This window comes from Podarcis filfolensis (assembly GCF_964270895.1).
Source record: "Podarcis filfolensis genome assembly, chromosome: 3".
In the NCBI taxonomy this organism is placed as follows: Eukaryota; Metazoa; Chordata; class Lepidosauria; order Squamata; family Lacertidae; genus Podarcis; species Podarcis filfolensis.
In genome coordinates, this window is record NC_139606.1 from 73,733,210 (window position 1) to 73,759,287 (window position 26,078).

The 26,078-nt window shown below is 41.5% G+C and overlaps 1 protein-coding gene across 1 annotated transcript in view; it reads right to left on the reverse strand.

The window, feature by feature from the left end:
• Positions 1 to 3,938: 3,938 nt before the first annotated feature.
• Positions 3,939 to 26,078, reverse strand: part of THBS2 (thrombospondin 2) — a 47,702-nt gene continuing 25,562 nt past the window's right edge. Inside the window, exons 13-22 of the mRNA XM_083606004.1 lie at positions 25,254 to 25,472; positions 23,844 to 23,951; positions 23,188 to 23,347; positions 20,916 to 21,034; positions 17,932 to 18,166; positions 14,459 to 14,686; positions 13,206 to 13,477; positions 12,200 to 12,297; positions 8,678 to 8,817; positions 3,939 to 7,422 (exon numbers count right to left, since the gene is read on the reverse strand). Of these exons, the coding sequence (XP_083462130.1) occupies positions 7,415 to 7,422; positions 8,678 to 8,817; positions 12,200 to 12,297; positions 13,206 to 13,477; positions 14,459 to 14,686; positions 17,932 to 18,166; positions 20,916 to 21,034; positions 23,188 to 23,347; positions 23,844 to 23,951; positions 25,254 to 25,472 (1,587 nt within the window). The 3' untranslated portion in view covers positions 3,939 to 7,414. The remainder of the gene's footprint in view (positions 7,423 to 8,677; positions 8,818 to 12,199; positions 12,298 to 13,205; positions 13,478 to 14,458; positions 14,687 to 17,931; positions 18,167 to 20,915; positions 21,035 to 23,187; positions 23,348 to 23,843; positions 23,952 to 25,253; positions 25,473 to 26,078) is intronic.

Here is a 26,078-nt window from a genome sequence, read left to right on the forward strand (position 1 = left end):
GGTTGGTTCATATGAGGAGAGACACTTTATAGGTCAAAACCAGCACTTTGAATCTGGCCCAGAAACTCATTGGCAGCCAGTGCAGCTGGGTAGTTAGGCCAAGATTGGTTTAATGTGCTCAAACCATCTTGCCCCTGTGAGCATCCTGGCTACTGAATTTTGCACCAGCAGATGTTTGTGAACCATCTTCAGAATCAGCTCCCATGTATAACATGTTGCAGTAATCTATCATAGATAGGCTTGCCACACGTCCAGAAAATTCTGGACATGCCAGGAAATTGGATGCCTAAAATGGCATCCTGGGGGGAAATTAGAATTTTAAGAGGTGTCCAGAATTTCCCGTGTATATTTTCTGCTGAGCAGCGGGAGGAATGTCCCCCCTTATGTGGGAGACCCAAAGCATGCTCGCTTTTTGATAGACTCTCTGGGGAAATACACTGAAAATACAGTGGTACCTCTAGTTACGAACTTATTTCGTTTCAAAGGTCCATTCTTAACCTGAAACTGTTCTTAACTAGAGGTGAGCTTTTGCTAATGGGGCCTCTTGCTGCGGCTGCGCTGCCGGCACACGATTTCCGTTCTCATCCTGGGGCAAAGTTCTCAACTTGAGGTAACTCTTCCAGGTTAGCAGAGTTTGTAACCTGAGGCGTTTGTAACCTGAGGCGTTTGTAACCCAAGGTACCACTGTAAATCTTTTCTTCCTGACATGTAGGCTGCCTATGTACAAACCAAATTCCCATACTGTAGCTCACAGTAACTCATACATCAAGAATCCATGAGTCAAAACTGTAATGTTTGCATGTTTATTGCCCAACCCAGATTCAGGTAGTGGAGCAACATATGTGACTCTAATTGATGCAACCTCAGCTCCCCATGAATATAAAATGAAAATGGTAATAGCAACCTACTTCAAAGGTTTCTTGTGATACTTGAAGCTGATAATAATGGTTAACTCAAACTTTCTCTTTTTGTGTGATATATTGACAATGTCTCAGAGACAAACTATGAGTTGACAAGCCTCTTTATATACCGTACGCCAATTTGGCTAGCTCCTCTGCATTTGTTTCATAATGTAAACTTTCATACAGTGAAATGAAAACAGATGTGGAGAGGGGGGAATTCCATCACTCAAGTTTCTGAACAGTGACCTTCAAAAATATATATGTAATGATTGTGTATTGGCAAAAGGGGGGGTGCAAAGGTGCTCTGAGAAAGTTGTTTCTTCTATAATTCTGTGTTAGCGCTCTCCAAAGTTTCATATTTTTTAACAAGGATTACACTACACTGAATTTGTTGTCCCAAATGACCATTAAGAATGATGGAGGTTAGTACTCTACAATCTGAGAGTATGTGATAATGACTAATACTTGTCATATATCCAAAATTATGCGGGCCAAACATTTGTACACTAACCAATTTGGCAAGTATTTCCTATAGTAATAACTTTTACAGTGCCAAGAAACAGCATTACTGTATTCAGTATGTTGTACTTTAAGAATAGTATGCTTGCATTATCAGTTCCTATCCGCATTGTCATAAACTATGCATTTGGATTTCTCTAATGTCATGAGGGACAATTAAGAACACAGCAAAGAAAAGAAAAGCATATTAATGATTTCCAATGATGATAGGTCTACACATTGTCCTGGTTTTTTTTCAGGCTCCCTCTCTGTGTGCCAAGATTTTTAACATTATAATATATTTTAACAAATATATTCCCAAACACAACATACTTAATTATTGTTTGTTTAGGTTTTAGGTAACAGTGCTGCTTCAGCTGTTGAACATGTAAGTTATTCTTGGTCACATCTGAAACATCTGCAGAGCGAGTTCCAATGGTTAGAAGATTGCTCATAGTAGAATACTCGTTCATTTAAAAAAAGCAGACAGCTGGATATGTGACCACTTCTAGCTCTTTTCAGGTGATTAGTCTGGAGTAACATGTTTTTCATTTGTATTGTTGAAGCTGAACAAGACTGGCTCTAGAACAGGATGGATGGGAGACTACCTGTTAGCCATTTGTGCTCTCCTAGAATTGAAGTTATAAGTGTGACTGTGTGGGTAGAAGTACAGTGGTACCTCTAGATACGAACGGGATCCGTTCCGGAGCCCCGTTCGCATCTAGAGGTAAACATAACTAGCGACGGCACGTCTGCGCACGCGTCGCTTTTCGCCGCTTCTGCGCAAGCGCATGACATCATTTTGAGTGTCTGTGCATGCGCAAGCGACGAAACCCGTAAGTAATGCGCTCCGTTACTTCCGGGTTGCCGAGGAGCGCAACTCGAACGCGCTCAACTCGAAGCGTATTTAACCCAAGGTATGACTGTAGCTGTGAGATTGGCTGCTGAATCTTTTCAGGATCAGGTCTATGGCAGTATTGGTTCTACAGTAGAGCCAGAAACAAAGTTTCTGAAAGAAAACAACTTGCTTTGTGGTACAAGGAATCCTGTGGACAAGTCTACCACCCAGCTCTTTCCACACCCATGTGCAGAGATTGCTGGGAGGCCAAGCCCAGTGAGGCCCAGGCAGTTGCTTCAGTCTTTGGTATAACTCAACTCAGCTTAGTGGGGCAAGAATCATGCATTTCCCTATCCTATGCCAATGGAGAAATTGTTTTGCTTTATCTGGATTTGAGGATTTTTGCAGGGTGGCAGCCAACTCCTGGCTAACCAATACAGTGGTACCTTGGGTTGCATACGCTTCAGGTTACATACGCTTCAGGTTACAGACTCCGCTAACCCAGAAATAGTACCTCGGGTTAAGAACTTTGCCTCAGGATGAGAACAGAAATCGTGCTCCGGTGGCATGGCAGCAGCAGGAGGCCCCATTAGCTAAAGTGGTGCTTCAGGTTAAGAACAGTTTCAGGTTAAGTACGGACCTCAAGAACGAATTAAGTACTTAACCCAAGGTACCACTGTATATGTTTCAAAAGTGTAAGATTTTTCTGTGTCGGGCTGAGTTTAGTTTCTGATAGTGCATCAACTTTAGTGTTGTGCAGGCATCCTCGGCCCTCCAGCTGTTTTGAGACTACAATTCCCATCATCCCTGACCACTGGTCCTGTTAGCTAGGGATGATGGGAGTTGTAGTCCCAAAACAGCTGGAGGGCCGAGTTTGGGGGTGCCTGCTGCAGTAGATTGTGAGGTTAGCAAAGTTGGTTGGAGCATGGTACTGAAAACCACAAGGCTGCAGGTTCGATCCCCATTTATGAACAGCTGCCTATTCCTGCCTGGCAGGGGTTTGGACCAGATGATCCTCACGGTCCCTTCCATCTCTACAATTCTTTGATTCTAGGTCTGGCTAAATGGATTCTGATAAAGATGCACAAATGAGAGCAGTTTTCATACTGTGAACAACAAACCTTAGTCATAGAGAGGAGAGGGTGGGGTGGTGGGGTGGAGCTGCCATTCTGACGCCAGTATCACTGCTGCTTACCAGGGTCAGACTATGTGAATATACCAGCAAAAGTGCTGTCCTGATTCTGCCAGTACACCCATGCATCCTGAACCTTACCACAGCCCAGCTAGCAGCAGCAATGCCTGTGTCAGAAGGGCAGCTCTATGGCACCATGCCAGCTTCTGGGTATCTGTTCAGAAAAGATGAGCCTAGGGAAGAAATCCATCCATTGTGCAGATGCTGATAAAAACAACTAAAGCTCTTAATCTTCTGAGCACTGAAAAATAAATAAAGGAAATACTGTCCACCACGAATGTCTCCAGCACAAGTTGCTTCCAAATGCCTGGGGTTCCACGGGAGGATAATTCTGACATTGGGCAATCCTCACTGGATATATAATAGGATCAAACTGAATTCTATTGCTACCAATTCTGGCTGCTTAAGATCATATGTTTGGTTTCAACAATGAATTCCAAAAGAGGGGTTTCTTGGGTTTGGTTGGTTGTGGTATATATATTAAACTATGTGAAAGTAAAGAGAACACTTTGAATAAAACCTTTTTACAGTTTATTGTCTATTATTAAAATGTATAAAAATGAAGATTTGAATAACTGAGGGACATTAAATGGTGAAATTCTATCCGTGCAAACAAATAAATAGTTATTTACAGTCTTTGGCAAAACAGAATGTTAAGTCTTGTTGGCATCTTGTGCTTATCCACATATATTCTTTCTCCCCTCCCCACCATCTCTCTCTAACTCTCTCTCTCTCTCTCACACACACACACACACATTCACACATACAAAGGAAAAAGGAAACAGTCATAAATAATTTACATAGTATAGGCAAATATGGTACAATCGAAATATTAACATCTTAGTCCCATCGCTGATGTCTTCTTTTTATTTGAAGGATACAATAAGCATTATTACATGAATGAAATTTCCCTCACTTCTCTCTGGGACTTGGGGCTACAGTTTTAGAAATACTAAAAATATGAATTGCAAAAAAACACTCTGAACAAGCTTTTTTTTAAAAAAAAAAATCTCATTAAGAGGCCTTTTAAAAAGGTTGTTAATATGGCAAAACTAAGAATGTGCAATAAAGCCAGAAGCACTGGGTTCTTGATAAAGGTATATAACATCAAAATCGATTTAGAAATTGGTTTGAAAACAAGCCTGGCTGTGAGTGCAGCAGCTGAGATGCTAATGTAGAAGCCTCAGCTACAGAAGCTGTCGCATTCATTCTGATGCAGTGGTAGGGACAGCCCTGAGCTTGAATTGCATCCTTTTGCATCCATGAAGACGCTTTGACAATTGTGTGACTGGAAGTACTCATCTGTGGTTGAATTCTTTTGCCACAGTCCTTCTTGAGACATCCACATGCATATCCCTGGCTGGCTGCAAAAGCTTGCACGTGATTCCCCAGCCTCACCAAGCAGCCAGCGTTTAATGCATATCTTAATGTGGATTCCCACATGGCAGCTGTTTGTGACAGAGAATGGATTCTGCCCCCTCCTGACTCCAGCCCAACAGCTGATTGGCAGGTTTCTAGATTCTTCTTTTGCAATCCAGAGAGATACATGCAGCAGAGTGCACAGAGGACTCAGCAACAAGGCCATTGTTCTCTTCTCTTAGTAATGCTCATCCACGAACAAAACCACACCAGCAAGTTTACCTCATGGGCAAAGTTCATTCAATTTAAAATAACAAAAAAGAGTGTTAAATATGTGCATACTATTGTATATTGGAATAACTGTTGTATCTGGTTAGGATAAAGGCTGACATACCTTCAGCATTCTTTTCTTTAAAAGTCCTATATACAGCAGACATAGGCAAAAAATAATAATACAAAAATGGTGGGCAATAGTAAATATCAAGGTTCCACTTAGAAGGTCTCAAGGGCTACTTAATTATTTGGCAATTTTCAGAGCAATTTAAGATTATTGTGACATATAATTGCATATATAACATATATTCACCGGTTGGACCATTAAAGGCATTATTTAGTTATCTCTTCTGTGAGTTCTTCCATGGCTAATGTGCTCTATGGCATGCTTTCAAATAAATTACTGGAGAACGTAGCCGCGCATCGCAATAAATAAATAGCACCGACGTCCTTATAACTGGAACCGTAATATGTTACCAGATTTTGTTAATGGTAGCATTGCCACCTTATCAGAAACCCGGATCAAAGTTTGGGGTTTCAAAGTGCTTGCTGCAACAGCGTCAAGAAAAAGGTTTCACCTGGCCAGGAACCATTTTCATGGGACACCTTAGGCACGCTGCTGTTCATCAGGTCAATTAGTGCACATTTAAGTTCTCACCACTGCTAATCTTCCTAGACAAAATTCAAAGGGCTGATTATACGCTATATGAGACAGCCACATTTTCTACTTTCCCACCCTCTGGGTTATAAGCAACCAAGTTTTACTCAGAGTAGACCCACTACAATGAATTAGCCATGCCCGTCTATTAATTTCAGAATGTCTGCTCTGACTGTGACTACTAGCATGCATCTCCATGGCTTCCAATGCACACTGATGGATAAACACAGTGGCCAAGCACCAGGCATCCCCCCCATACAACCTTTCATACTACACTGCATGGTATACAATGATATGCTGAGTGTGTCTTTGAGGCAAAGGGTGAATTCATATGGAAAAGGGGTCATCAAGTAGTTGAACCCATTTTATAAAAAGGAGCATCTACAAGTTTTGGCTGACATTCACAACCTCCCTCCCCAATTTATTACAGGGCAGTCCTAAAGTCACAAGAACAGCTCCAGAGTATAGGATGCTAAGCTTCATATAATGCCAGTTTCCTCCAGAGTGTAGCATATGAAGATGCCTTGTACTAAATCAGACCATTGGTCCATCTACATCCGTATTGTCTACACTGGCGGGTTGCTCACCAGTGACTCAGATGTCCTACCCAAAGATTATGGGCCATGAACCTGGGATCTTTTGCATGTAACACACATGCTTTACCTCTGAGCTGCAGCACTTCCACTAGAAGTATTACTTTGGAGACATGCAAAATAAACATTTAATAATGTTGGGTTGTTGATGCAGCTTCCCTGCTCCACTCCCCACAAAATTATATGTGAGTAGGATACTAGATGCATGCCAGCTCCTGCTCATGAGGTATCAAGATTCCCTGATATCCACATACTTGAATGAACAACCCTGAAATAACTGGCATTTTAATTTGTATGCCCCCAGGAGAATAATTCCAAATTCACTTCTTTAAAACAGAATTGGATACAAGATCTAAAGAGCCCCATTGGATGTTAAGCTGTCGTCGTTCTCTCTGCAGCCTGCTCATGTGCTAGTATTTGTCATTAGAAGAGAAGCATTATTTTAAACTTCAAGCATGTGGCTTACCTAAAACGCTGTTAGAACATTAGTAAAATTTGAAGTTTGTGGAGCCATCTTCTTGGGTGGCCGTTGCCTTAGTTTTCCATGGCTTCTTAAATGAGTAGGATATTTAGGTTTTGGTCCTTCTCAGTTTTAATGAACTATATCTCCCAGATTTTGTGTCACCAAGGCCCAGCCCTGATCTGAGCAAGTAATGTGGCCTGAAGAAGTGGTCTTACTTACAACCACTTCCTCCTTCTTGATGTAAGAATATCCCCCTCACATTCTTCCATATCTATATCCATATAAATACATTAAGTAATTACACTTTTACACTTTATATGTAAACGTCATTTTAAAAACAACAACAACCCTAAACAAATGGCTGAATAAATTTGTCTGCCAAGTTTTCACTCTATACGTCAATCATCTTTTGCTTCCGTGGTTGGTTTGATGGTCACATTTAGGCCCTGTCAGTCCAAGCTCTTAGAAGGCACTGGGGTGTAGAATCGGAGGGATCTCTCCTGGCTGCAGGGAGGCACAAGGTCTGGGGAACATGTCAGAGTTGAAAAATAAGTGAGGGATTTGGAGTACCAGGATGAACAGAGGTGTCTAGTTGAACGGCATCTACAGTACTTCGCTGGTTTTGCAGCAGCTTTACCTCAGACATCTGCAACAGAAAGAAGCAATTGCTAAGTACAATTCCCACATTTGGATTGCATTGCAGTAAACATGGGGGGGGGGAGTTACTTGTGTTTGGACATTTAAAGCTTTTATCCCATCTTTAGAAAAGTAAACTATTATAATGCAATAAATATGCAGAGTAAAAATCAGGTAAAAACCAATGGGTTCCAATGGGCTGTTATTTATCTCATTTGCATCTTCTGTCAAGGAATGCAGAGCGGCCTGCACAGTATTGTCTCGTTATTTTTACAACAATACTGTGATGTAAGTTGAGCTAAGACATAGTGACTTGCCCCAGGGTCATCCAAATTAATGACTGTACTGAAATTTGAACCCGGGTCTCCCAAGTCTGAGACTCTACTTGCACCACTACATTGTCTCTTGCTACTTGTGTTACTCCAGTCCTTTGGACTATATTGCTAGCTACAGAATATATGGTTGATTCTCTGGTCTTGGGTCGCAGACGGACCCAAGGTGATCACAACAAGAGCACTACCACCATGCAAGTATTGGGTAAACGATTCAGAAATTGGTCACCAAATGCATATTTGGGTTAAAGGTGGGTCCTGGGTCTGAAAAGGTTGAGGATGCCTAAGTTAATTGATGGTCAGGGAAAATGCTTAGCCTTATGTCATAGGTCATATTTGCTTGGGGGGGGGACATCACATATGAGGAGTGGCACATGCAAGTCAGGTTGCCTATTGCATGGAATCTGGCTCTGATTATGACAATTAATTATGCTCAATGCTTTTTTCGGAGGAGAGGGACGCAGGGGTACGCATACCCCTAAACATTTTGTAAGTCTAAGTTTGGCCTCATTGAGGGGCAGTATTTCAATATGAGTAGGAAAATGATAGTACCCCTAAACATTTTTTATGGGGGAAAAAAGCACTGATTATGCTTGCTCTCGCCTCAAGCTGGATACACACAATTGCTAATAATTGCTATACACATTTGCTATTAAGAAAGCTGTCCCACTGAATCCATTTTCATTCATAATGTAGATTCATATATATAAGATTGTTTAATAAAAGGAATCAAAGGCACTCAGAGGGTTGCTTCACAAATACATGGCCAACACTTGATACTGCAAAATCGGATGACCTGCAAGTTTGAATGAGCCATAAAAGCCTAAGACCCTGCTGGATCAGGTCCATGGTCCCTCCCATTGAAAAAGTCTGCAAGCCCCTGCAAACATTAAAGTAGTTATTACCATTATGATGATGAATGCATTAACTTACCTTTGCATTCATACTTGAGGTCAGAGAAGTATACCATCTCTTGTGAAAAGACAAAAAGACCTAATCGCCCACCAGCATAGGTTTTGTCATAGATTGGTCCAGAGTCTGCCATGACCTGCTTTCCTTCGTACACTAAAACCCTTTGAAAGGGGAACAAAGTCTAGATTAGACACCATTCTTGAAATGATACACTTTCTTTCTAGTGGCAGTAAAAGCTCTTATAAGAAAAACAAAGTGACATCAGATTCACACCCAGGTTTGTCTACAACTTCTACCTATCTGACACACAGTCTGCTCAAACACTCCTCACAGAAGTAGTTTTATGGACACATCTGAAAAAGATTTCCCAGTTCTGATTTAGGCCAGCCAAGTCCAATGAAGTGAATCTATACTGAGGAGGGGTAAGATGCATATTCTGTTGGAAGCTGCTCAGAGTGGCTTCCAACATTGTTGTTGTTGTTGTCATGAACACAAGTTGAAGAAACAACTCTATAGTCTTGAGGTCACATTGTGCACTGTGTGATCTCTGACAGCTGATGTTATTGTGCATTTCAGCTGAAATTGCTAAATATTCCATAATACATTAGCCTGTTTTCATAAAGAAACATTCCCGCTAACCTCAGACAGTTAATGGTTGGCTTATGCAATGAAATAAGTGGTATACGTGTTCTATTTCAAAGCCCTAGGTTTTGCTGAGAACATAATTATTAGGATTTGTTTGTGGCACTGCTTTCTAGATGTGGGAGCATGGGAAAATATAGCTGTCAAAGGAGGGCTAATTGAATGTGAGAGAAACTCACAGAAATATATATATATATATATATTCCTGCCAGAGAATGGTTACACCACGACAGACTTTAACACCAACCCAGAGAATGTTACCATGCTTGAGCCACATTAAAAGTCAGCCATGATTAACTTAAGTTTCACTAACTCCAAAAGGTCAAAGGGATGACAAATTTTCCTGGGAACTGGTTGTCCATACTTGTGTATTCTGGGTGCTGTGTGACTCATGGAGATTGGATGCACATCAGAACGCATCTGGTGTGCATCTGACTTCTGAAAAATGCTCAATTATTCTTAAGAGTCAAATTAGAGTGCAAAAACCTACATGAATTAACAAATGTTACAAGTTTAAAGGTTCTGGATAAGTAACTGTTCAGCGGTGCCAAGAACAGATGGAAGCCTTGCATCTGGCTGTGTGTGAATGATGATCCAGCTATAACCTGGAGAAGTTGAGTTTCTGCTGTGTCCTTATGCGGTTATATGCCCAATAAGTTATATCTTACAACCAGTTGAGAAATCTTCTCTTATATCCTCAAACAATATAGCTAAATCCAGGAAGTAGGCTGGTGTGTTGTATGGCTACATATTCATCCAGAACTACAACAGCTGTACAGTGGTACCTCGGGTTACATACACTTCAAGTTACATACACTTCAGGTCACATACGCTTCAGGTTACATACACTTCAGGTTACAGACTCCTCTAACCCAGAAATAGTACCTCGGGTTAAGAACTTTGCTTCAGGATGAGAAATCGTGCTCTGGCGGCGCGGCAGCAGTGGGAAGCCCCATTAGCTAAAGTGGGGCTTCAGGTTAAGAACAGTTTAAGGTTAAGAACGGACCTCCAGAACGAATTAAGTACTTAACCCAAGGTACCACTTTATTGGGCTAGACCAATCTACCTAGGTTCCCATCTTCAACTGCAGACCGCAATAGCTAACAGCCACCCATATGTGCCCTACAGGTTCTTTTAAGGTGCCAAGATATTTAACCAGAGCCATAATTTTCTTTTATGTGGTTGCCCACGTGGGGACATTATGTGACCCATGAGAGCAGCAAAACAACCGGACTGTACAATGGCGATGGGATAAAATCAGGCCAAATCTTTAACTGACAACAGCAGGCAGGGCAAAGGGTTGGCATGGCATTGGGTCCCACGACCCCTTCATCATTCCACAAGCCCCATGTTGATGGAATGGATCCACTGGGTTTGGATCTCTCCAACCCTGTACCATGGGAGTTGGCCAGGGTTGAACCTTGCCATGGTGCAAGTCAAGCAAGCAAGTTCTCACTGGGGGACCAGGGTGCAGATTCCAACCAGGCAGATACCAAACCCACGATTAGGTTTGCTGCAGTCAATCCTCCCCACAGGCCCCTTATGGGCCCCCCCCCCAATATACTATGTTGATCCTGACCAATGCCATTTCCGCACTCAAACAAAGTTCTTCCACCTAACAAGGAAGCCATAATTTCACTGAGGGAAAGGCGGGGAAAAACCTAACCAAGTGCCAATCAGGTTGAGAGGGTGGGAGGAATTCATTTCCAGCCCTGTCAACCAGCGACCCAAAATTGCTCAGTGAAGGCTCTAACGAAAGGGTGTGCAGGCAGGAAGCTCTCAAAGCAAAATGGCTCTATGCTCCAGGGGAAGCAGCCTTATATAGGCTTCCCCTCCTCTCTGCAGCAAGAGCTCATGGGACAGCTTCTTCCTATGATGAGACCATCGCAGAGAGAAAGTTTGCCCAGTATTTTGCTTCAATCTATGGGTTACAGCGCTGCCGGGCAAATGTGCTTATTGGGCACATTATATATATATAGCATAAGAAAGCCCTCCCTCAAGTGCTCTCTAGTGGGAAATGAGACAATTATCTGTTTGAATGCCCCCCCCCCACGTAAAAAGCTCCCGACATGTACAGATGCCAGGCAAAACATTCCTCTTCTCCCAGTCCTTTGGCTAATTAAGCAATACATGGCCTTTTAAACGGGGGGGGGGGGTGCTATAGTGGTTGTTTGTTACTATGTTATATATTTTTGTGCTTTTATATTGTAAACCACAAAGGCCCAAACTATATACTATTTCTTAAAAACTTGAATTTGCCTAAAGGACCCATGCGACTGAGTTTACCAATGACAAGAACGTCTGTTTTATTTACTGAATAGGCATATTGCCTGCACCATTCTCACACAATGTCACATTTGCATGGGAGTCCTGACACTGCAGGCATTTTATCATGAAAAAAACATGTGAGAATGGGGGTATTTCACTGAAATAATTTGTGTGAATAAATGGCTGCATGTCTGCATTTAAGACAAGACTGGCTTCAGATGGACAAATCAGAGCTAACATCACAAGTCTACGAAAATATTTAGAGTTGCCTTAATCTCAATTCCCTTTAGTTCTAAGAAGGGGGAAATCAGTTCTTCCAATCTTCATTTTAGCTTTGTTTTGACATTTTTCTTCCCCCCCCCCAAAAAAATTCAGATTAGTACAGAAAAACAGTCCAAAAATTTGGAGGTATCATTTTTTTATCTAATAATGGCTGTGTTTATATGAGCCATTCGAAGGAAATTGAACACATCTGATGGTGTGGAAAGCTGGGGAACACTCCCAAATCTTCCAGTGCCGAAAGTCTGCCATAAATGAAGTGACAGTGCTGGAATTTGGTTACAAACCACTAAATAAAACCTCATTTATGATCAGATGGAAAAGCAATACAGTGTATTACAAGAAATGTCATACTTTATTAATCCCGTCTTAGGCCTGTGGACCAAATGCCACCTGTAAGCTGTGTAGTCTTTCCAGCCGATATTCTTGGGGTCGTGCCACAAGGTACGCACCTGTGGAAGAAGTTAAAAAACAACACTTCAGCGAGTGATTTGCATTAACAAGTGGGGCAAATCCAATTCCTATAAACTCTATCTTTTAGATAGAAACCACAACCCACATTTTAAATGTGCTGCCATAGTTTCTATGCCCCCCTCCAGTTTGGTCAGTTAATATGAGATGTTCATTCTGCAGCTTTCCCAGCTAAATGCTGTTGTGATTAGACAGGGAGCAGAGGGAGTGTTGCATATTTTGGGTAGCTGTAAAGGGTGCACTGTCTTTCTACACAAAGGGATCCCTGGGCTGCTCAGGTTTGGATGTAAAAAACCCATTTGGCAAAAGTATTCCCAAGCGCAGTACAGTGTTACCTCAGAAGTCGAACGGAATCCATTCCGGAAGTCCGTTCAGCTTCCAAAACGTTCGGAAACCAAAGCACAGCTTCCAATTGGCTGCAGGAAACTCCTGCAGCCAATAAGAAGCCGTGGAAGCCACCCAGGACGTTTGGGTTCCAAAAAACGTTCGTAAACTGGAACACTCATTTCCAGGTTTGCGGTGTTTGGGACCCAAAACATTAGACTTGCAAGGCGTTTGTGATCCAAGGTACCAAACTGTACTTTCTCCTGCAAAGAGCAAAGGACAACAATTCACTAATACGGGAGAAAATAATTGGACACAGGGTCACTATTGAAGTCAAACCTGGAGGTGGAGGCTTCTTGGGTGGGGCAGTTTAATCCCAGCCAAAAGTTTCCAAGACAATATCCAATTAAAAAGAAATAGAATGAAATAAAAACTTGGGCATTGATTGATCATTATAATGAAAGATAGGATCAAAACAATGGTTTCCAATGCTATGACGTGATGGTATATGAGAAGGGGACAATTCGAAGAACACTTAGCTGAATGTGACTCATATACCTCTTACCTGTCCAGGTGTGTTTCCTGTATGCCAAAGGGCATTTCTCAAATGTTCGCCAGTGCCAGTTGTAGAGTTCACTACTTTAAGTGATACCCCTGAGTAACCATAAGCTCTGGTGGGCTTGTCCTCCCAATATGTCTGAGAAATTTGTTTCCACATCAGGACATAGAAGCGACTGCTGGACTGGTAGCCAAAGACAAACCCAGCATAGTCATCATCCCGGTCTGTGTTGACATAGAACGTACCACTGAAGTCAACAGAACTGAACTCATCATAACCTGGAGGAGGGTAGAAAATGTAGGTGTTCAGTTCCCAAAGGGATTGCAGCTTGTTGAGAATTTGGGCAGAAAGAAGCTAGATTATCCATTTAGTCTCAGGCACTTGCCATTACTTTCTATTATGATGCTATTTGATTTGGTTCACCCCTTCTTTCTCCAGTCATATTATCAGTTCTTTGGTTTCTAGGCTTCATCAATCACTACCCTTTCTGTTACTTCATACTTGCTTTATAATGAAATCATTTTTAAATAGGCATATTTATTGATGCACACATGGACCTTGATATAGGAAGGACCTTCACATTTTTCAGTTCAGTTCTACAGCCATGAAAAACAAAACTTCAAAATATTTAAAAAGAAAAAAGTGACAATTACAGAATGCTTTTGAAATGCTTGCATACCACATGCAAGAGCAATATTATGGGTTGTGTCCCACAGCCTGATGCAGAAGATTAATACATTCCATCCAGTCATATATATATATATATATATATATATATCAATGTAAATCATCTATGAATGCTGACTTGTTATTAGGCAGCTTTTTATTATTGCCAAACATTCCTCAGAAGTTATCTGTGCTTCCAACTTTTCCAAATCCATTTCAGAATGGTTTAGAAAGAGATTCTTAAACTGGACATATATAAACTGCCAGAAATATTTCAGCTTCTTCTGATCAGTAGCCCGGACAATCTAATTTCTAGCTAATAGTTGTGCACAATTCGGAGAACCATATGGCTAATTCCATGCATTCTGTCAGGTTCTGAATTTGCACTGTTTAACCTACGGCCCCAACATCACACAAGGCAGATGTGTTTCAAAAGCAGTTTATAATATGTCATGGGGGTCTGTTTCAAGAAAACAAAGTCCAAAAAGCTATTGGGTTCATGGAAGCCCTTGTGAAACACTCAACTTTGTCCTCCTGGTGTAATTCTGTTCATATCATCAATGAATCAACTGATTAATTTGAATCATACTCACCTACAGCTATGCCAGGATCTGAGTTAGCTGTCTGTACCAGTTCTTTGCCCTGATGTCGAATAACCCAATTTGGGTCAATCTGAGCTGTTCCTTTAGGATCCAATGGGACCATCTGGAACTTTCTGAAATCAGTTTCACTAATGGCATCATTTTCAGGACAAACATCAAAAATATCTGGGACTTTGTCATTGTCAAAGTCATCTTTGCAGATGTCACCTCGGCCATCACCTAAAACGCACACAAAACATTGAATGGTTTTCACGTTATATTCACACATCTCTCTTTCTGTAGGAAGAAGCCATGTTTGACAGGAAGGAAGGAAGCAGCCATCCCACCTTCTCTAGACAACAGAATCAAATTTAAGAGAAGAGGGGCTACCATCTTCCATTCCAGGGGAATGGAATGGATAGCGCAGTGGGTGAGTTGCAAGGGACCTTGGTGGGCGGCTACTCCAACCTTCTGTGCAAGATGGGATCTGCAGAGCAGACAGGACTGTGCAAATCTGGGGATGGGTCCAGGCCATCTGGGAAATCAGTTGCTGACAAAAACAAATGACTCCCTTATAACCTAACAAGCCAGGAGAACCACAATATTAAAAAGGAGCTTTGGAATTTTAAAACTCCATATTATCTCCATGTCATCAGATGCCTTCAGCATTGTTCTGTCATGAATACTTAAGACTGTGACCATGTACTTTTGTCACATCTGTAGCAAATGAGTGAAGAAGGCATTACAGTAAATCATATTAAAACAGCTCTTGGCTACTCTTTATTTATGAGAGACTGTGAGAGAGGGAGGGAGGGAGAGCAGTGATAAGCTATGGGATAAATAATCATTCCCCCCCCTAAAACTTGGAATGTGGCTATAATTAAATCTTGAGTGATTAATGTGGTATTTAAGACAGAGTCATTCAAGTGAACAGAGACTGCAACCACCAGATCTGTTATAAGGAAGCCCTGATGTTGGCAATGTGGTAAATACTTTGCAAGCTGTGTGTCCTAGAATGTAATATTTATACTGGTTTGGGTTAAAGAGTTATTTGGGTTGAAGAACAGTAGACATTCAAATAAATGTCAAAACAACAAAACTGAAATGTCACCAATATGTTTTCTGTGTTCACAGACAGCATGCAAATCCTGTTCCACAAGTCCTTTTTAAAGGCGTGCGCACACATTCTACAACATTTTCCCCAAACTTTTTTCTTTGATAAGGAAATACAATTCCTGTGTTTCTCTCCAATCATGAGGACACTAAACTTGGTGGGGTGGGGGGTGGGGGAGAATGATGAGAATCTCAGCCAATTATGTTTATGCAGATTCACTTACTGTTGTCTGCATTCATTTCTCTTATCAGCAGAGACTCCTACCACATGTTTCACAGGCATGTTTCATTAGAACACTGTCTCTCTACTCCAATCTTCTATTCTAATCCTCAAGGACAGACTTTGTTGTGGAACTGCCAAAAATGTTTTTTTAAAAAAAATACAGAGTCAAGCATCTCAGATGCTTTTTGTAGTTCATCTCTGTGAGAAAATGGCTTCACATTCCACGGACTGACTGGCTGGCTAGTTGCCAAGTTGAACTCCAAATTCTGACCAGCTGTATGCTCCTGAACGTGTTTATCTTTACACTTAAGGGGGAAAGTGTATGTTCCCAGTTTTATTCGCTTGCCAACATCAAAGAAGCAATTTCTTTGTCCAAATGAGGTTTTAATTTTTCACCACATATGTTTCTTACGTTCCCTGTGGTGCTGATTGCTGACAAGGCTGTTTTTTCATCAAAAAGTTTAGAAAGCATCTGCCCCACCAGCCATGACCACAGGCTCCTTGGAGGTCTGCTTTCTGGAAGATGGTTGTTCAGGACACAGTAAAATTCTGAATTATTTCTTGACCCTAGATTCAAATGACACTGTGGGGTATCCGTCATAGAACAGCTAACTGGTGAGAAATCTAAACTCCACCTGCTCTATGTGATTAGAGATGTAACTGGGCAGAATACGTAAGTGGGCAGGATCTGCTGTGGTGTTAACCCGAGAGCTAGTGTTGTGTACTGTCTGCTAAGGAGCAGGAAGAGCCAGATTCAAATTCCCCACTCAGCTATGAGGTCACTGGATGACCTTGAGGCAGCTGGCTTATGGATTGGCTCACTCGTTTTCAAAGCACTACTTTCAAATATATTAAAACTATTTAGTAAGATTACTCCAGGCAGAAAACCCTCATAAAGATTTCAGCAAACGGATGTGTTTGGGTGTACCTTTGATGAGCTAAGGGATGCTAAACATATTCTTGCATAACTATTTGACTTTTAGAAGACATCTGAAGGCAGCCCTGTTCAGGGAAGTTTGTAATGGTGGTTGTTTTATTGTGTTTTTAATATTTTTTTGAGAGCCGCCCAGAGTGGCCAGTCAGATGGGTGGCTAATAATAGTAATAGTAGTAGTAGTAGTAATAGTAATAATAATAATAATAATAATGCTACTTTTATTAGTCATCTCACTTCAGTACTCTGTTCAAGCTATAATTATTTGCAGAAGTTATTAATCCCAGTTTTCTTTCTTAGCTTCTCAAAGAATATTTTACGAAGATGTCTCATAAACAACCTGTACGGATGTTTTTCATTACAGTATTGTCAGATTCTACTACAAAGGGATACTCTGAGCATCACAAAGCAGTCATGGCCCTCCTGCTTGATCACCTACAAAATCAACTTGCTAATGCCATTGCGCTTAAAAGTAGTACACCATTAAAAGGAGACCACCTGTGAATTCTCCAGACCTAGCAATACTTTCAGAACTGGATGCAACACTACAGGCATGCTAGCAGCTGGGTGCAAACACACCTGGACAGACTCATCTGTGATAGAAACAAGTCAAACTTTGATCAGCTTTCCAACACATATGCCAGTAGCAGATGCTATGGTAGGGCTGCACTGCTGGCCTCCACTCCCTGTGGATGAGTCACTGCTGCAAACCAAGATGGATGGAGAACAAGGCAAAAACACTGTGCAAATACACTGGCTGAGCCAACCTGGCATTTCTGCTGGCATGTTTTCACTAGGCCAACCTCGCCGCCACCTCACCTGTCCTGCTCTCAGTCCCAGTACGCAGCACCGATTCAGCTGGAGAGAGATCAAGGGCACCACACCATCTACTGCTGGGCTCAGCTTGGATTGAGAGGACCATCTTTAGTCTTCACTCAAGAAACCCCCAAGTCTATGGCACTAACAAATCTACCATGGCATAAGCTTTCATGGACTGCAGCAGGGAAGGTGGGCTTCTGGCCCTCTAGATGTTGTCAGCTTCCAATTCCCAACAACCTCAGCCAGCATGGTAGAGATGATGTGAGTTGTAGTCTAGCAACATCTGGAGGGGAATAGGTTCTCCATCCCTGGAGCACACCATTGTATGCCTGAAGGTGACTGTAGTCCACAAAAGGATATGCCACCGTATATGTCTTTAAAGTGCCCATAGTCTTACCATCGGAATCCTTCTGGTCAGGGTTGTATGTGAGTCGGCAGTTGTCCCGGTCGTCTGGGATGCCATCGTTGTCATCATCAGAATCACAAGCATCCCCTTTACCATCTTTGTCATGGTCAGCCTGATTGGCATTGGAAATGTACGGACAATTGTCTTTGTTATTCTGGTGGCCATCTTCATCTATGTCTTGATTGTTGTCACACTGATCACCAACCAGGTCATTGTCCACATCAGTCTAAAGGTGGGGACAGGAAACAAGATTTGAATTTTTGAAACAGTGAACCAAAAAAGGCGGGGGAACCACATGATCACACTGTTAATGGTTCCCTTCAGAAATGTTAATGTATAATGAAGGCAATCTGAAAAGTAATATTCTATAAACATACTGAGATATCCCAAACTTGCAAAATAGATTCTTATTTCAAATTCCTCATTTAAATCTACTGACTCTTAAGCCGATACCCTTAATTACTTACTTACTTTTATTTATCTGTTGTATTTATATCCCACTGCAGGAGGCAGTGGAAGACAGGAGTGCCTGGCATGCTCTGGTCCATGGGGTCACGAAGAGTCGGACACGACTAAACAACTAAACAACAAATTTATATCCCACCTGGGACACGGGTGGCGCTGTGGGTTAAACCACAGAGCCTAGGACTTGCTGGTCGGAAGGTCGGCGGTTCGAATCCCCGCGACGGGGTGAGCTCCCGTTGCTCAATCCCTGCTCCTGCCAACCTAGCAGTTTGAAAGCACGTCAAAGTGCAAGTAGATAAATAGGTACCGCTCCTGTGGGAAGGTAAACGGCGTTTCCGTGTGCTGCTCTGGTTCGCCAGAAGCAGCTTAGTCATGCTGGCCACATGATCCGGAAGCTGTATGCCGACTCCCTCGGCCAATAAAGCGAGATGAGTACTAACCCCAGAGTCGGTCCTGACTGGACCTAATGGTCAGGGGTCCCTTTACCTTTACATTTTTTAGTCCTAAAAGCAAACAGATGCAAGCCCATAGGATCCCTCCAATTTTAATGGAAGGACGAAATGTGTCATTTATCAGAAGTTTGTGAAGCATGGTTTCTATGTGATTTCTTGCATAGAACAGAGGCTGGCTAAGCTGAAAAAGTAGATTAACAGGGTAGGTGGCGGTATGCTTGAAGAGATGTTTTCTAACTGATCTTTAACTCATACAATTTTTCCAACATAACATTAATTCTTCCAGAATCGTGGTCTTTTCTCTCTTTTTTGCATCTGTTTTCATACTGTAAGCATTTGGCATCTGCCCCCAAAGTATCTGTTAAGAAGAGTGCAAGATGAAAATGCTATGCAGGCATTTTAATGGATGAAATTGGTGCCAACACACAGGAAGACCTTTGACGTCCTCAACAGATCTCAGTTCTAGCCTTAGGCCCCTTTGTAAGATTTTGCAGATGAGAAAAGTGGCGCTGCTCTCGTGAGAAACATCTCTTGCCTAGGCAGCATTCTTATGTTATGAGTGACTGCTATTGACCTCAGCTGCTTTCAGGGTTTTTATGTATATATATGCCCCGAGAAGCCAACGGCAATAACTTTGCGCAATTAGAAATTCCAGACCATTCATCCAAATCAAAGGCAAAGCTGTTGTGTCAGAGCTTTGAAAACTTGAAAAGCTGAACTCTTTCTTTTTTAAAATAACCTGGGCATTCAATTTACCTCAAACCATGCAGTTTGCCACCAACATTTGCCTTTAATATAAACATGTGCCCTGTGACTGAACAGAACCATATTAATTCTACGTAAACTGGGTGGTTTCACCTCCCACTTCCCGAATAGAATTACAAGTAAGTCTAGAACGTAGCATTTCTGAAATGCAGAGCTGGAAAGCCCATTGTGGTATGGGAGTTGTGTTACCCATTTTAAAGTGCCTGGTGGGCCAAATAAAAAAGCACATACATATACATAATCTCTCCCAGAGGCACACAGTTTGTTTCACACATAAATCTCATGTGCTCCCCACCTTCTCCTTCATCAGAACCAACCTGGCGAGAAACTAGTGACAATCAGAAAGGAGTGATCTCTTGTATATATTGGGGCTTAATTGAGAAAGGGAAATGGGTGACACTGTGGTCTAAACCACTGAACCTCTTGGGCTTGCTGATTAGAAGGTTGACAGTTCAAATCCCCGTGACAGGGTGAGCTCCCGTTGCTCTGTCTCAGCTCCTGCCAACCTAGCAAACAGCGTTTCTGTGCGCTCTGGTTTCCGTCGCAGTGTTCCATTGCACCAGAAGTGGTTTAGTCATGCTGGCCACATGACCCTGAAAGCTGTCTGTGGACAAATGCTGGCTCCCTCAGCCTGAAGCGAGATGAGCATCATACCCCATAGTCAAGTTTGACTGGACTTAACCGTCCAGGGGTCCTTTTTTTACCTTTAATTGAGAAAATAGCAGGAGATGTTCCTGGCGTGAAACTGGGAGTCAGATTTTCTGAGTTGACATGCACAGGATTCTGGTGGTGGATGACTTGGAACTGAATGTGTGAGCTGCCTCCATTGAAAATATTGCAGGCTGGGAGTGGAATCTCCACATGTGGTGTTGGATGTATGATGTCACACATACAAGTTATCACCTCACAGGGTGGTTGCTGGATGCATGTATGAACCTGCACTCAAACTAGAAGACTCCCTATTAGGAAGAGGGATGGAAGACTATTGAACAAAAGCTCTGCTTTATTCTTGCTTTCCTGCATCTTGAAACAATCTACCCCCAAAAGCATATAATTGGAACACTGAGTATCTCTGCAATAACAAAAACCTTGTTTACCCCTAAATCCAACCAGGTATGAATTTAGATCTTGAAAAGGGGAGAAAGGAACAACAAGCCTTGCTGAAATATCCCTCAAAGCAGGCAAAAGGCAGCCTGTGTTAATAGTACACAGTACGGTGTAGTGGTACCTCTACAAGGGTGAAGGCAGAGGTTCTTCACATCCATACAGTCCCCCCATGTATATGCTACTTACCTGATCAGGATTGTGCACCAGTGGGCAGTTATCGCAGTGATCACCAACTCCGTCTCCATCTGTATCTCTCTGGTCTGTGTTGTAGACATATGGGCAGTTATCGCGTTCATTGAAAACATCTGCCAGGATGGGAAGAAAGCAATTCAAACAAAAGCATTATGTTCAGATTCCACTTGCATCAAGCAACATGCACTGGTTTCCAAGAAACTAGCACAACCATGAATGAGAATTTTCCCCATTTTATTCTCACTGGAATTGCCCAAGAGACAGGGGCCATGGTCACCCAGTGAGCTTTTGTATTTAAGCCTGGTCTCTCCATGCTAGGTGGCACACATTATATCTTGAACTGATAGCACTACTGCTTTGTCCTTTGCTTGTTAACTGGGGTGCGATTGTCTTGCTGTGCCTTCCCTAAATTACAACCCCTTTTATACAAGGCTACAAATACTATAAAGTCTGTAGGGTTGTACTAGCTGGTCCCATGGTTGGTGAAATACTTTTAGAGTGGATCTTTCCCTAATTCAGCTCTGTGGTGACCCCTCCTGCCCAACTCTTGGTCACATAAAAGCTTTGCCTGACACATTTTCTGGTGACGGTGAGAAGGTAAGAACAAAACCACCCTGTTTTGTGACAAATCAATTGATGACCTATCAGCTTCCATTCTCAATTGAAGGTAGCTGATTCATCCAGACCTTTCAAGATAGGGCAGTCCAACTTTTCAGATTTTATCCAATAGTGAATGGGAGAGAGCAGTACTCTGATAGGCAGCTTATGAAACAACTTGGACCAAGGCAAACAGTTTTCTGAAGCAGCAAAATGAGGTCTGATCCAAATCTTGTGGTTTGTGCAGTCCCCTAGTATATTTTTATTGTTTGAACTCTGTGTAAACAGTCCAGAGCAATCTGTTGATTAGGCGGTCAACAAATGTCCTAAATCAATACTATAAAATTTACTATGAAATGTATCCCCTGAGCTGACCTGAGGTTTATGCAGTTTTGTTTTAGATTTCAGATATCATTTATTTTTTAGTAATCAAAGTTTTTGCTGATTCTTACAATATTTGCAGGAGACGAGAAGAAAACCCTTTCCAGGAATACTGGTTTATTTATTTTTAATTTTTTTGCAATGATATATATTTTGATTGTAAGCTGCCTTGGATATTTAGATATGTCTAAATAAATAACCACGAGTGTTAATGGAAACTCCATACTATGGAAAACCTTCAAGGGTTTTAGATATCTACTGATACACACACCCAACACTTTACACATTTATTGAATCAAATCTGAGGCTTAACAGGTTTTTTTCTCCAGTGCTGAAAACTGGGATTCATCTGCCAGGAAATGCAGCAGCAACGTCCCTCTAAGGACACGGAAGCTTCTGCTTCCAAGTCATGCCAAAAACCACAAGCCTAGAGGCATTCCAAAAACACCAAAGATATTTAGGTTGGTAGGTTTTTTCAGTACTGGGCTACTGTTCAGGTCAGGTTTGCCAGTTTAATAACCTGAAATGTCACTGTTGGTTTTTTCCTCCTTCCTGAGCCAAAAATGTAACTTGGGATCCTTATTATTCTAGCATCCAAAAGAAATTTCCTTTTTTCTCCTAAGGCGTTTTGGCAAACACATTGGGTGAAGACATTTGATTTGGCTGGCGATTCAAGTGTGGCTCTTCATGCGAGCATATTTGACAGCATAAATAATTAGAAAGAATATGGGTATTGCTGGGCCATAATTTTCATTACTTCTGAAATTATTATATCAAGTGAATGTTATATTCTTAAAAATGGGACCTGGGTTCTTAAAGAGTACCTTTCCCGTTATAAGATCATTAAAGACTTGTCAGAGAGACTATGCAAATAGTCCATTCTGTTCCAGAACTGGTTTGAGGAAATGGCAAAAACTTTACCATGAAATTATTTGCCCAGTAAACCCCACCAAACCATAAGTTTTAGGTACACCACTAAGATTTCGTTTGATTAAGAAATCCTTCATAAACATAACTGGTGGTTGAAAATGCTTACTTTCCTCTTCTCTTCTCCTACCCCCCTCAGCAATATATCACAGCTTTTATAGCTTACGTATAGGAGGGGTGTTTAAAATGAGAGTCGTCATAGCGTCCTCTTTTTTGCAAATGAGGCAACCCTATCCTTTGCCTTCAATGCATGGATTGATTTGATAGAGTTGTTCACAAGGGTGAGAGCAATAGCTTATTTTGAACCAGTTTCTCCCACGTTGAACAGAAACAAAATATATGAGAATGAATAAGAATTTACCATCGCCATCAATATCCACCGCACATGCATCACCCTCTCCATTATTATCGGTGTCAATCTGAGCAGGATTGTGCACATAGGGGCAATTATCACAGCGGTCACCAACTTCGTCCTTGTCATAATCAAATTGACGAGGATTAAAAATCAGGGGGCAGTTGTCCTAAAAAAGGGAAAAGATTAAAGATGTGTAAGCATAGCTCAGAGACCATTATATTTCCAATCAACCTTTTCTCTTTCTGTAAATCAAATAGCATATACCTACTGGGGTTCCCAAGGGTTTCATGTAAATACTGCTAATAATAGTAAATTACCGTCAAATGAGGCATATGTAAGACTATCACTCTCTCACACACTCTGCTAGACTCAATGTCTTTCAACCTTTCCCCATATGAATACGACAAGCCAACAAAACAGCTGTAAAAATCCCATAGAGTGCGCCATTCTTTGAGAATTTCTGTTGGTCTGAAATGTGGAACAAGTAATGATCAGCGACATCTGTAAGCAATAGTGGTATCCCAAATGGTACAGTTTAAATTCTGATATCTGACAACAGACGTAGAGAAATGAGAATGCAGCAAATATACCAACAACTTCTTAATGGTGTCCATATTTATTTCCTCTGAAAGGAGAAGATGGGTTAATGAAAACAAGCTTACTTTATCATCCTCAACACCATCGTTATCATCATCCTCATCACAGGCGTCTCCCTTTCCATCTTTATCGAAGTCTTCTTGTCCAGAATTAGGCAGAAGAGGACAGTTATCCTGTAAAAACAGACAACCCCAGATTGGCACACGCTTCTATTTCACAAATTGATAATAATGCCAAACTCTGACTAAATGTTTGTATGCCTCTCCGGAGACTAAAATACGGCACTGGGCAAATTCAAAACGGGAATTTTGAAGTCTTTTCTAAAGTCAACATGCATATGTATTCAATTAATTTTCACACACTTTTAGGCAGCCTTTGGTTTGTGTTGGATTATATTGCTAAAGTGGAATGATATCCGATGATGGTTACCACCTTATATTTTTGCTAGATTGCTTTAAAGGAAAGCATTTAACCTTTATTAAATCAACATATGTACTACAAAAATAATGGGTTTGGCTTTTGGGAAGAACCTCCCCTAAATGAATTCCGCATGTTTGAGTTTTGTTTTTTGTCTTTTAATGAAAGCAGTTCTTGATTCTTCTTGAATCAAATGAAGTACGTCCTGGTGACAGGAACCAAAAAGAAAGAAAGAATGAACCATATATGCTGAGTTGGTCACATTAACAAATGAGCAGACATTAGCCAGGGCAGAAAGAATTTGACATCTCAATTGTATGCTCAAGGAACATTTAATACTCCCTCCCTGTTCATGGAAAAGCAGGAAAAGAGAAATCCATTACTAGATCCATCCCCCAGGCTTATAAAGTCACATTCAGCTTCAAGTTACAAGCATTTCTCGCAGTTTAAAGTAAGTTTAAATTAAGGCACAAAATTCTGGTTTGCTTCAATTCACTTGCTGTTGGGGTGTGATATACTTTGGTGCTGTATTGTTTTTGACTGTATTGGTTTGATAAAGGGTGTCTTCAGCACTTACTCGTCTGCTTTTCACTGGTTTATTTGGTTAACCTGTTGAGAGGGTATGTTATCAGTAACCTGACTAAGCCGTATTTTGTGATGAAAGGATGGTGTAGCAAGGTGACAGAAGCACTGCCCTTGCATGAAGCAATGGGCTGCCCCGAGACCTCCGGGTATAGGGCAGTATATAAATTCTAATTCTAACAACAATACATTGTGCATTCAACTATTTCAGTGGAATGATCCCAATTCTGACATGTCTATCCAGTCATATCTTTTTGGTGGATCATAAGAGGAATATAATTTTGGTAGACTAGGAGCCCAAAATGGACAGATTCTCTAAACTGAGAGACCTACCAACCTTGGAAAAATATTTATTTCAACAGTGGCCTAACAAATCATTCAGAAAATGATGGTCACCGGAGGCTATCACTAGACTTGCCCTTCATCAACTGCCCTTCATTGAGACATTTATGGTGTTTCCATTGCTTCTTACTTACTTTTATGCAGTGATAAGTTGCATTGGCAGCACAGACCAAGTTATGATTGGGCCATCCATCCAGATCAGAATCTTCACCACAAATGAATCCATCACCAGCATAGCCTGTCCTACATTCACACTTGTACATGGGGTCACTGAAATGCCCAAGGTAGATGCACTCGGCTGACCTGTGACAGTTGTGTGTCTTGTCTTTGCAAGGATTGGCAGGTTCACATACCTGAAAAAGCAAATCATAATCATTCAGACCATGCTTCTGTAGGGGCATAAGGGTCTGGGGCTAAATGAAGCTAAATAACTGCAGCACCAGACCCAGCTAAATTGGAGGAGGAGACAGTGATGCTTTGATGCAAGGTATCCCATTTTATTTTCTCTAAATAAATGTATTATGAGCTACAGGGACATGAGCTTGTTTATTATATATTTGCTTTGATGTCATCCTCATCGTAGCAAGTTACAATACTTGAAAAGAATTCCCAGGATGCTTTCTGCAGTACAGGTGACTTTAGGAACAGGACAATATATGGTGGCTGGGACCAGGAAAACCTGCCTGGAATGGCTGGGACCACAACAGTATCTGTGGGTGAGAAGTGTGCTAACAACACAAGAGAAGAGATGCTTTGGATGGCAAGACCCACTTAGTTCCACATAGTGCTGGAAAAACCATTCAAAGCCAAATTCGAATTCAACTAAGTTGGCCCAAAATGTCTGTTTTTCAAATGCCTTGTTTTAAACAGTTTTCATTACCGATAGTCAAGCAGGCAACACACTACCCTCAAATGACACATGAAGCATCCAAAATATCTGATTATTCAGAAGAGTAGAT